Below are 13,049 nucleotides of genomic sequence, written 5' to 3'. Positions count from 1 at the left end.
ATAAAAAGAATGGGGCCTAAAATGCTTCCTTGAGGGACTCCGCATTTAATAGGCAGTGAATCAGAAAGAACCGTCTGCATGGTAACTACCCCGGCCCCCCTCTTCTCTTTCGCATTCGTATTCACTCTCTCATTCATACGCATAATCTCTTTCAACTCGAGATTTATTGTAAAACAACATAAGTTTATTTAAGCCTCATCACTTCACTTGTCCAAATAAAGTGGGGCGGCCAACTATTTTTTAAAGCCAGTGAAAAGAAGAGGAGAAAATAGGCAAAAAAGGAAGAATACGGGAGAAAGAAAAGATAATAGCAAAAGTTTCGTATCAATAAAACTATTCTTCCTGTTATTCATTTTGAAGGAATTAAGTCAGCTCGTCTTGCCCCATACAGCGCTGACCCTGATAAACAACATAGGCCTTCTGCAGCTCCGTAGGGGGGGATCGATTCCTTTTCTTCCTTGGCCAGAAAATTTGACAAGCCAATTAAAAAAAAATGGTAATCAGATGAAATTGTTTATTATATTTTACCCGAGAGCCTCTTTTTCTACCATATTTTTTCTTGCTTTGGAAAATTTAGGGGGTTATAAGACCCCCCCCCCCCGCTTCGTGCTTGCCTTCTGTTATTTTCTTGATTGGTGTAAACACTGATTTGGGAATTATGATGAAAATTGATGTGCCAATTCCATATTGTTAGATTGACTAAATTCTTTAAAAATTATATTCGTTGCCTTGAAATTAAATGAAAGTAGCCCAAAACACACAAGCACCCCCTCTCTCTCTCATATTATGTGCATATATACATAAATCGAGGATTTCATTTTTTTCTTACAAATAAGAATACTTTTGATTTAAAATCGTTTATTGTACGATGATCCGCAAAGAGCCTATTATGCCATAGGGCTAATCGGCGGGGGGGGGGGGGGGGAGGGGGGGGGGGGGGGCTCACCGCTCCCTCCCCCAGATTCACCACTGGTGCGTTGTGCTACCCAATTTAAATCAATATTGTGTATTTACAATTATAGTTTTCTACAAATAAGGTTTAATATTTACATATATGTTTCTCATTTCAAGCAAATGAAATGAAATTAAATATTTGTATTTTTAAAAGTATATAACTTACCCTCTAGCGATTATATAACTTACTATCAATGATTCTACTTATTTCTCTTTTTCTTTTGCTTTTTATGTTCATTTATTGATCATTTTGGGACAAAGTAAAATATTGTCTTTTATTTCTAATAATGTAAAAGACGATTTAATGAAATTTTCAATTTTAAAGTATAATTCAAATGACTCATTTTCATAATGCATGTATCACAATTACAGTTTTAGGAATCGTTTGTACTTATATGTCACATTATATTGGCTCTGTGAAGGCATTGCAAATCATGAATTAACAGCAAGTAAATTGTGGTCCTCAGTGGATTATAATCATTTAATTGCAAATTTGGATTTGCGATGTATTACAAATAAGTTAATATCACCCCAATTTACATACAGAAAACATTTAAAGGTTGTTTATAACTTATAGCGCCACCCTGTACATATGGCCCTGGGACGGTGCTGGGGGGTACATGAAGCACCCCCTCAAAATTACCCTGGGATGCAGCATGTATTATTCTCCGTAGACAGCACCCCCAGGAATTTTGGAAGAAGTGTAAAAATGTATTTAAAAAATGTAACCAAAACGACCTTCATTTCATGGTGAAACCTTTTACCTTTTTTTCTTTTTCTTTATGCATGCTTTTTAACTTTCTCGGGACCAATTTGATCTCCGTTTTGTAGTGAAAACCGCCTTTTTTGCTCTTCAAATTTATTTCAGCACCCCACTCAAAAAATCGTTCCCAGGGCCCTGCCAGTACAAAGTTAAACAAATCTTACAATATGAACTGTGTAATCCTCAATGTACTTCTTATTTTAAATAATTAGTCGTTTCACGCATGGGCGGAAATCCCAGGGGGACGCGTACCCCCTACCATTTTGGAAAGGGGGGGGGGGGGGGACATAATATCAAATGTCCCCCCTACTATTTGTGGTTTTTTATTATGAAAAAAATACATAATTCAAAATCGAAATATATACACATGTATCCTCGAATTTCGAAATATATATAAACAGATAGTTTTTGTTAAGAACTTGGATAGGAAAAAAAAAGGCATACCGGCCCAACTATTCTCGAACTCGCATCTAGCCCTATATGCCAGCCAAAGAGTGATGACATTGATGACATCGATGGCCATTGTAAATTTCAGAACTAATAAAAATTACGAAAAAAGAAAATCGCCTCTGGATACTTAGAAGTAAATTTAGTGCATATAGATGGTAGACGAGAAAGTTCCATACCCCGTAAAAACATACCTTGTTTGTTAAACCAATTCATTTTCCCTTTATTCCAAATTTACTTGGAATATAAGAATATTTTCATTGTTCTTGTACTCAGTAAAAAGAATAGTTTTCATGAGTTATGAATAATCCTTCGCAGTGAACTTTAACTATATTTAATCCCCCAAAATTTGTTTTTAAATACTCTATTAACGAGACTTTTATATTCCATTTTTACACAAAATTCCTGCCGTGGGAGGGTTCATCATAGGTAGATCAAGGAAGCGAAGCGGCGGCCCGCCCCCTATTGACGGCGCAAAATAGGAAGGTGAGGAGAAAACTAAAAAGAAAGGTAGGACGAGGAAGAAAATTAAATGATGGAAGGGGGGGGGGAATAATTGGAAAAAAAAGAAAACTTTTAGATCATATTATAAAAATAAAAAATTCGCCTGCGCTTTGCATTAATACACAGCCATCTCTTTATTTGAAAACGTGCTTAATTTTTTTTCTCACTTTTTAGATCGAAATAAATTATATAAAATCAAATCATTTACTAAGGAAGATATCCATCTTTTTCATTATTTGTATAGGTTTAAATCTAAAAAAAAAATAGCTCGCGCTTTGCGCTCGCATTGCTTATTGAGATAAACTGCTTGTTTTTTGTTTTAAAAGTGCTTGAAAGATCCAGTTTTCAGATCTGAATATAAAAAAAATCATTTCGCGCTTCGCGCTCGCATCAGTAATATGGTTGAGTCAGATACTATCCTGTTTATTGCTACATGTATAAGGTGAAAAGAAGATGACTTTTTTTGGTCGGAAACTAAAAAAAATCAGGATACGCTTCGCGCTCACATTAATTATAAGTTAGTTAGATAGCTACCCTGTCCTTGATTTTAAAATATGCAAATAATACCAATTTTTAGGCCGGAAATTACATATCTTCAACACACACTTCGCGCTATAATCTATGATTGTTTAGTAAAATTCCTATCCTGTTCATGATTTGAAAAAGTGTTACGATTGTCCTGTTTTTAAGTTGGAAAATACAAACTTTCAGCTCGCGCTTCGTGCCCGCATTAATTGTTAAGATTCCTATCCTGTTCATAATTTATTTTTAAAGTGCTATAAATGTCCAGTATTAAGGTTGGAAAATCAAAAAATTTCAGCTCGCGCTCGCCCCTATTATTTAGTTATTTTCCTATTCTGTTCATGATTTGAAAAAGTGCTAAGAATGTCCAGTTTTTAGGTTGAAAAATAAAAACTTTCAGCTCGTGCTTCACGCTCGCATTAATTGTTTAGATTAATATCCTGTTTACATTCTTTTTAAAGTGTATGTCTAGTAAAATAAAAAACTTTCAGCTCGCGCTCGCATCTATTATTTAGTTGAATTCCTATTCTGTTCATAATTTAAAAAAGTGTTACGAATGTCTAGTTTTTAGGTTGGAAAATCAAAAACTTTCAGCTCGCGCTTCGCGCTTGCATTAATGGTTTAGGTAGGTTCGAATCTAGTTCATGATCACAAAAATGTTCAGAATGTTCAATTTCCAGGTCACAATTTATGAAATATCAACATATTTGGGCTCGCGCTTCGCGCTCGCATTATTTATTGAGGCCTTTCATCTTTAGTTAGGAATACCTCCCCTCTTCGAAATATATATATATGTATATATATGTATGTATGTGTGTGTGTGTTTGAGTTAGTTATTCTGTAGAACATCAAAACGGAAAACTCAAATGTGTCCCCATTACCTACAAGGAGAGATTTCCGCCCATGGTTTCACGACGTTACAGCATAATCACCCGCGACAAAAAGGCGAATACTTATTTGTTTTCAGATAAAATACGCCCTCAACGTCATCTGGACTGGCAGTGTACCCCATATCAGGACAATCCATGTCTGAATCACTGCAATCGCGAGTTCGTCTATCGTTTTTATAGTCGTCCCATTTTGGCGCACAGGTAGTTGGTCTGAACCTACATGAGGTCTTGTTGGAGATACTCTCTGTATAGTAATCTATTGCTTTCATGTGATCACAAAGAATGCTGAAATAACAGTTAGGCATGTCTGTTCCTCCGTTAGGGTAAAAATCCTGATGACCAAGCTGAAGAATAGAGAAAGAGAGAGAGAGAGAATAAAAGAAAAAATGTTAGGAGTGGGGCTCGATGGGGGCAGGGGCCATGATAAGTGGGAGGAAAAGGAAGGAATATTTTATCATGTATGTAAAGGGAGGTATAACCTTAGATCATATTCTTTAAAAGATGGTTTTACTTATTTGTCTATCTTTACAATTTTGGAGCTGCAAGAGGAATTATCGCATCAAGTATCAAGTAATAGCCTATATAGCGACACCCCTGACCAAAATCACCCAATATCAAATTCAGATTAATATTCATATTTTATATCAGTTTTGTTCAATAAAATGAGGTCCGATTGTCAAGACAGTGAAGAGACCGTATGTGGGCGCGGTTCTAGACTATAAGTTTTTTGGGGGGCTTCTTGGGGCTTGAACCTTTTTCGACGTTAGTTTATTCTACTACAATGAAAAATGGCCTATTTTGAGTAACCTTATACTGACCAAGCAGCTACCACCCCCTCCCCCGTATAAAAAATATTTCTAATATAATGCGAGGGTGTGTAGAGACCGAACGAAAAAAATCACATTTTAAAATGCTTGAGAATTTTTAATCTTTAACATGCTTCGGTGCCTGATGGGTGTATGTATATGAGGGCATTGAGTGGGTAGGACTGGTTATCAGGAAATGGGTTTGTGTTGTTACTCTCTCCAGGCGTTTATTCTCAAAATTGCATGTGGAGCACTTTATGAACTTTATATTTGAAAAACATCTGAAAGCGCTATAAAACCATCAAACTTGACATAGAAATACCATAAAAGATATAAAATTGTAATTTTGGGGTGTGCTTCACGTGCAAAATTCTGCATTATAATTTTGCGCGCAGAGCGAGCCGAAAATTGGGGTATTGTCTTTACCCCCTCTCGCCACCCAAAACATGGAGAGACATTCCAGACTCTAAACTATATGTTTTATTAATTTAGCCTCAATCGGGGAGTATAATTATAGCGACAGAGCCATTTCCAAAAAAATATATATATCCTAAAGAATGACAAAACTTCGGAGCGCTATTGACACAACCCGGATATGTTTAGAGATAAAACCAGTTTTATGGCATTAGTATTGTTATATTCGTGGTGGGTTAAGTATATAAGGAGGTTAATCTAAAAAAAAATGCAAGGCAGTCTACTATATTGCAGGAGATCATAAACTTGTTATACTCGCGCTTCAAGAGAGCATTAATGTTTTCTGCATTTAGATGCTATTTTACGAGGGAGCGGTTAGCGACCGAGCGAGAAATTTTTCGAATTTGAGTAGTAAAAACTTTTGATTTTAGAGCACTTGACAACATAAATAGATTACTGCATTAATCACTACAAATGCATTATAGGACCTGCATTTTTTGTGGTCGATTCTTTTTTTTTTTTTTTTTTTTTTTTGGGGGGGGGGGGGGGGGGCTTGAGCGATATTTGTGGGGCTTCAGTCCCCAAAGCGAAAGACCCCCCTTAAACCGCGCCTGACCGTATGAAATGGAGATGAGGCCGATGTCAGAGTAGATGCTCAAGAAATACGAAAACCAAAAGTATATAATGAAAATCATTGACGCTCAAGGACAATCGGTTTTGCTTTAGGCATGTTAGGGGGTATAGGCCTATCCATGACCATCTATACATAAATACAGGATTGTTGCCCCTGAACATTTTAATTTCAATCTCTTATTTTTTCACCCCTTTTCATTGATAATTGTCAAAATCAATGTGATTAAAAATTGTTCTCCTTTCTAGAAATTTGAGAAAATTGCAATCACCTCATCCATGAGCCCAAGTCCTCCCATTGCGATCAATTCACCGTCTGTGTGTATGACGTCAACAAACCTTGCATCTGATTTGTCCAGACGACAGAAGTTCCTCACACGCTTCCCGCCAAATCCTGGACCGGCAGGATCCAAACCTGCAGAGTGGAGGGGGAAGAGATAAAGACACAAAGGGGAAGGGAGGTTTTTTTTCCGTCCATGGTTGAACTCAAGTGCTGATAGAGAGCAACCAGGGGACCGATGACTTTGAATACGGTACTTAACGACTTAAAGACCTATATACCTTGTTGATAAAAGCAACTTGGCAGGGATCTAATGTCATGAATCTTGTTTCCGGCACGGGGTCAGTCACCATGGTTACCAAGTTACGAGAATAATAATCTATACTCTCTTCAAATAGTTGAGCAAAAATGCCCAACTTTTAACCAACCCTGGGCAACATACTGTCCACACAACTATAGGTTAAAATCTGCCTAAATTCGGTAATAAAAACTAATGATTGGGTAATAAATTTGCTCAATGGATAATAATTGCCCAGAATATATATTTTACCAACATACATTACCCAACACAGTGGCTAGTATGTTGCCCAACATTTTAAGTGTGTAGGTTTTGCGTTTCAAAAATAATACCGAAACCATATTACATACTTCAAGTTTTACACTTTTTTCCTTTTGATAAATATGATTCAACTGCACTTCGGCTTAGCAACAATATTGAATGGTCTCGATTTGAAAAAATGAATCAGATAAATTGTCTCTACCTGATATTCGTCCAATTCTTTTAGACGTAGTAGCTCCTGCATAGCCCCCAATATGGGCGCCTAGACTGTGACCGATAATGTGTATATCGGCATAGAGCGCCCCGCCGTGTACAATGAGAGCTTCGATAAGTTTGGCGACCATGCGGCCGACCACGCGGGAGTTGGCCCTCGATGTCGGATACCGTCTCCTGGCACCCAACGACCAGTCAACCATGATCACATTGACGTCTTCCTGAAAACAAATATAAAGTAATGGTCAGAATTTTATGATGGGTGAAACTGTCAAATATTCTGCCCGTAAGACGGCTCTATACAAGCGATCAAGGCATACATTTCCTTATCTTATTTTTAAAGGTCAAGTCCACCCCAGAAAAATGCTGATTTGAATAAATAGAGAAAAATCAAACAAGCATAACACTGAAAATTTCATCAAAATCGGCTGTAAAATAGAAAGTTATGACATTTTAAGATTTCGCTTATTTTTCACAAAACAGTGATATGCACAAGTCAGTGACATGCAGATGAGTCAGTCGATGATGTCCATCACTCACTATTTCTTTTGTTTTTTATTGTTTGAATTATTCAATATTTCATTTTTTACAGATTTGACACTAAGGACCAACTTGATTGAACCATATAGTATTAAACAATGCTAATTCCACATGTTCAGGGATAAATTAATCATTGTTTCACAGGACAACAGGGAGAAAATCGGAATATTTCATATTTCATATAATAAAATACAAAAGAAATAGTGAGTGGGTGATGTCATCAGTCTCCTCATTTGAATACCGACAAGGTTGTGAATATAAATGTTTTGTGAAATTAAACGAAACTTTAAAATGATAACTTTCTTATTTTACATCCGATTTTGATGAAATTTTCAGTGTTATGTTTGTTGAATTTTTCTCTTTTTATTCAAATCAACTTTTTGTTGGAGTGGACTTGTCCTTTAATTGCACACTAACACAAAAAAATTGAATACCTTTTTGCAGTCTTTCTTTGTAGTTTTATAACTCCAACGTGATCAGTTCGGTCGCTTTGATTCATTCCTGGTTTCTGCCCCACCCCTTTGGAAAAGTCGTGCATGTGACCATATGTATTTTTTTGCTTGATTGCATTATTAGGACAAAACATTTTGTAGGCTTATATTCAGGTCTGTCTTTTGAAAAAGAAGTATCGAAAAGAGAAAATATCTAGAATCTGATGGAGCTCTGTTGACAATTCATCATGCTATAACGGGGAGCAATTTATTAAAACTTTGTCAGTAAGTTGCACTGCTGTCTTGTTATAAGCTACTGATATCATAATTATTCAGTTAAAATAACCAACAAGAAGATTCGTCACCACCCCGCTCTCGACCTACCCTTAATAACAGAGCGTTTTTCATATGAATCCACCTATATCCTTTCATACTCCCCTTCCAGCCATGTATAAGTATCTTCGTTCTCCTCCTCGCATCGAATGTCGACGTCGAAATCGTTGAAGACGACCTCTCTATCGATTCTCCTACGTCGCTGGTCGTCGAGCGGGTAAAGAGTTTGAATGTCGTCCCGATCTTTGCCGGTGATTCAGGGTGACGATAGTGACAGGTAAAATATACACGGTTGAAACAACCCAGATCACCGTAGCATACTTTACAAAAAGCTAGAGATAGGGGAAAATGGAACACATTCATTAATAAAATGCATTTAATTCATATGGATGTAGTAAAAAAAAAGAACTGCATGATAGGCATGAAAATGGCCTTAGTATAATCGCAAGACTTTCTTTTTTGGGTGGGGGGGGGGGGGGGGGGTCCCAAACTAGCCCATACAAGTATAGGTCTCAGTCATTGCATTTCCTTATAACTTCGTCATTCATCTGAAATCAAAAGACTTTATTATTTTCTAAGATGTAATTATCGGGTGTATCAATTATTTAATATCATTTTTCCTTGACCTGATTACATACTAATACTAGTTTTACTCCTTTGCTAGCTGTTATAGAACATAAAATACATGAAATACCCAACCCCATCCCATCCACTTTAAAAAAGAATAAGAAGTATATACTCGTGACCCTCCTGTCTCAGCAGGGAGTCGAGTGTACCCCTTTACACTGATTTTCAACTGATAGCATTGTTCGCAACCGATCATACAAGAGATTTCAGTAGTTTACAATGATTGGTAATGGAAAATCAATCGTAAGAGGCTTTGTGAAACGCGTCCTGGCAATAATGAATAATGCAATTAGAGGCAATTCTTTGCAGGTTTTTTTTTTCTTTAGTAGTTTCGTAGTAGTCCTTTACACATTACAATGGTTACATTCTTTTCATGCTCAGTTATCAGATTAAAATGGAAAAGACTTTCATTTTTTCACATATTTGATGAGAACGTTTGGAACCATGGAGCAGACAATGCTAGTAAACTCGCCCTTACTTTTTATCCTTCTTCTTACAATGAATATATTCATTGCTTGCTTTTGAATTCTTGAATGACTTTTCGGCTTCATTGTTTTATTTTGATTTTTTGTGTTGTTTTTGTTAGCTTTTATTTCATTTTTCATTATGTTTAGTCGTCTTGTTTTGATTATTCTATTTTGTCTGTATTTGTTTTGCTCTGTATTTTTTTTCATATTAAGATTGCCAGCTCAATTAATCTATAGATCAGATGGAATATAGGCCTTCTGTTTATTAAAAAAAATGCTGTCGAATTTGACCAAGGATTGTTTGCGGCAAACTTTGTTTGCAGCTATTATTTTTAAGAGATGAGACAATAGAAGAAATGTAAATTATGATTCCGTCTTTGTCGTCATTGAAGCAGCTGTAAAATCATTAATATCAATCACAATTTGAGGTTGATCGCAAATATACGTGCTTGGCATATAAGAATTCAAATCAGCTGGATGCCACAGCAAAATATAAATCGAAGACAAATATAATGATTCTATAAACATGATAAAATGTTATACCAGGGGCGGACCAAGGATTATCCAAGGGATAGGGGGCATTTTGTACAGAAAAGGATTAACAAGGCCCCCCTCCCCCGAAAAAAGGTCTTCACTCCTAATTAATGGTGATTTATAATACCAGGAAAAAAATTAAAAAGCAAAAAGAAAAGTCCCCTCTTGCGTATATGCACGACTCTTTCCCCTAACAAATATAAGTTATGGCTCTCAACAATTTCAAAGGGGGGGGGGGGGGGGGGCACGGGCCGGATGTTCCCATACCTGTATCTGTCACTGTGTGTTTTACATTCTCTCATTTAGAAACAATGGGTGATTTTTTTTCCTTGGCGGGTGGGGCTGATTTTAGTTTCATTTCATTGTAGGTCCATACTTATCATGTAGGTCTTGTTCAAAACACTAGATCGTCGAGTTGATCAAAATTCATCGTCACAAATTTGAATATGACAACGGGACTACTTCGCGGTACAAAATAGAATATCGAACTGTCGCTATTGAACTCGACGTAGTTCAAGTTTAGGTTCCAATAACAAATATAACAATATCAAAAGCACACGGCTCAATCTCCGGATATTTTCCGTCAATCATTTTTCTTAATGGACCAATGGGACTCCCAAAACAATCCAGGATCTATTTTCTCGTTGGGGTAACTAATAAGAAAACGACTATTGAATTACCAAGACCGGTGGGAAAGACTTTCTATTTACAAACCTTTATTTTTGGTTTCATTGGCGAATATAATCAAATGAATTTTTACTGACAATATAAAGGGAGGAGGAGCGGGTGGGGGGGGGGGGGGGTGGTTCACATTTGACTGTTGGTTGGGGAATGGAGAGGTCAGTGGCGGATCCGGGGGGGGGGGGGCACTTCCGTGCGGCCCGTGCCCCCTTTTAAGAGCCATTATCAAAATTTTAATGTAAATATGCTGTTTTTTAACCAAGTTTGCCCCCTTTTTTGAAAGTGAGGACCCTTTTTTTGCTTGCCGAATTTTCATCGGGAGAATGTGCCTTTTGGAAAAATGCTTGATCCGCCCCTGGGAGAGGTATAGGGTCGTTGACTTGTTGGATGTAATGAGAGTTATTACTTTTAACGTATATTTTGCAACCAAAATGAAATCAATAAATGTAATCTCTGAATGCAATTGAAAGTAACGTGATTAATTTTCCTTCCCTTTTTTTTCTTACAGTCAATAAAGTATGAAAAGATATATGTACAAAATACTAAAGGTAAAAAGTTAGAAAGTAGTGAGATTAGGCCTACTTCTAAAAATAATTTGACCCCGCAATTATCTGCGCAATGAGGATTTGAGAACTGATAGACCTAATATAACAGCCAATTGCGTTTAAAATCGAGCATTCCATTTAGATCGACAAGGCATATACTGTAATCATTACCAGATCATAAGGAAACTAGAAACGACTCATTATTGCTTCAGGTAAAGTCACACCTATGAACCCGCTTCCAAACCGACTGATGATATGTCATTGAAAATAATGTAATATGTTAGTGGTAGGACTGGGGTTCGGTTTCATTAGCGTGCATATAGCATGATATTGCAAGCTTGTTATTAACAAGCCATGTTTCTCACCAGTCAGAAACTAAAACAATCAATCATTGACTACAACTTATGCGAGTGGCATAATGAGCAAAACATTTTGAGGAGGGAAGATATGGCGCATAGGGCAAAATTTACAAAAAGTTACAAGCGATCAGAGCAAGCGAGCTAAAAATTTCACAAGTGTATTTCAAAAATCAAATTTTGTGATAGATGTTGACATCATATTTGGAAAACAATATCATATTTCACCCTTCTCTCTCTTTTTTCTTCATGGTGATTTTTTTTTTTTTTTGAGAGGTTGGGGGGGGGGCAAGCTTGACTAACTGACTAACGCTACATTCATATCAAAGCTAGAGACTCCCTACTAACCAATGATGTCATTTATAATAACGTAACAGCTTTGATCGATCTCGGTTTCGTCGGTGGAACTGGAGCAGTAGTCGAAGTGACATTATCCAATCTCGATCATGCTGATATCCGGTTAACGAAAGTTTCAGTTGTAATGGGAACCTGTCAAATTGACCACTTTCTCAACTACTTATTGTGTATCGAGAAAATGACCCGGGCATTATCACAGTCATAATTACATAATTGTAAAATCAGTATTGTTTTATAAAATCGAAGTATCTTACCAAAGCTAATGCATGATGACAAAACCAGCACGAAAGTCCACGACACTTGTCTCATATTGGCAGTACTAAAGCACAGTTCACTTGGTAGGGTGAGTTAATGACATGAGAGATGTCAGAATGACAAATTGTTGCTCATTAATCGGTCTAGCTGTGCTAATAATATTTTGTGTCTGTCAATAGACTTCCTCTGTCACTCATCACGGTCATAATGCTACTGAAGAATATATGATTGAGTCATTCAAAAGGCGAATCGGATTACGTCGAGGCCCTCGATCGAACCATAGCAGTAAATTGGAGAGCCTCCCCTTTAACTGCATGAAGCCGAGTTATTGATGACGAATAAAAAAGGGACATTTTTAGAGCCACCGCCTCTGGTCTCAACGAATCAGTGGCGGATTCGAGGGGGAGGGGAGGGGGCACATTATTATATAAATCATAATTACCGATCACAATACGCGCTATGGTACTTTGTGTTTTTAGCGCCTCCATAATAATCATCATTATTATTATTATTATATTATCATCATTATCAATACAGTGGAACATAAAATAAATACAGTACGATAATTTACATAAACAAACATAAAACAAGAGATGCATATATCAAGAGAGTAGAATTGATTCATGTCATAATTCACAGTAAAGTCATAAGAAGGGGGTAGGAGATCAGTGGCGTAATGAGCCAACAATTTTGAGGGGACTCCATATGGCGTATCTCGTAAAATTGATAAAAAGTTGCAAGCGAGGGAAACGAGAGAGCAAAAATTTTGACAATTTTATGACAAAATTTCAAGTTTGTGATAGATTTTAACAAAGTTTCAGAAAATAATATCACATTCCACTCTTTTTCTTTTTTTTTTAACGTGATTTTTTTTTTTTTTTTTTTTTTTTTTGGGGGGGGGGGGGGCAAGAGTCCCCTAACCCCCCATCTTTATGCCAGTA

General features: G+C 36.7%; 1 protein-coding gene across 1 annotated transcript; it reads right to left on the bottom strand.

Annotated features, from left to right (window-relative positions):
* Positions 1-1,184: 1,184 nt before the first annotated feature.
* On the bottom strand, positions 1,185-12,486 carry LOC129280616 (pancreatic triacylglycerol lipase-like). The gene is made up of 5 exons (XM_054916621.2): positions 12,108-12,486; positions 8,338-8,618; positions 6,972-7,203; positions 6,203-6,345; positions 1,185-4,424 (listed from the first exon to the last, which is right to left on the bottom strand). Exons 1-5 carry the CDS (start codon positions 12,160-12,162, stop codon positions 4,119-4,121), a joined length of 1,017 nt encoding a protein of 338 aa, XP_054772596.2. The 5' UTR covers positions 12,163-12,486; the 3' UTR covers positions 1,185-4,118.
* Between the last annotated feature and the right edge of the window lie 563 nt (positions 12,487-13,049).

Source organism: Lytechinus pictus, chromosome 17 (genome assembly GCF_037042905.1).
Source record: "Lytechinus pictus isolate F3 Inbred chromosome 17, Lp3.0, whole genome shotgun sequence".
Lineage (NCBI taxonomy): Eukaryota > Metazoa > Echinodermata > Echinoidea > Temnopleuroida > Toxopneustidae > Lytechinus > Lytechinus pictus.
This window is presented reverse-complemented; position numbering and strand designations above follow the sequence as displayed.

Bases quoted from the DNA above. Each gene is read 5' to 3' on its own strand.
- LOC129280616 (XM_054916621.2), bottom strand. From the start codon at position 12,162: ATGAGACAAGTGTCGTGGACTTTCGTGCTGGTTTTGTCATCATGCATT. The intron at 7,204-8,337 runs GTAGGTCGAGAG...ATTTGTTTTCAG, and splicing joins AAAACGCTCTGTTATTAAGG to GAAGACGTCAATGTGATCAT. The intron at 4,425-6,202 runs GTGATTGCAATT...TCTATTCTTCAG, and splicing joins GACTTGGGCTCATGGATGAG to CTTGGTCATCAGGATTTTTA.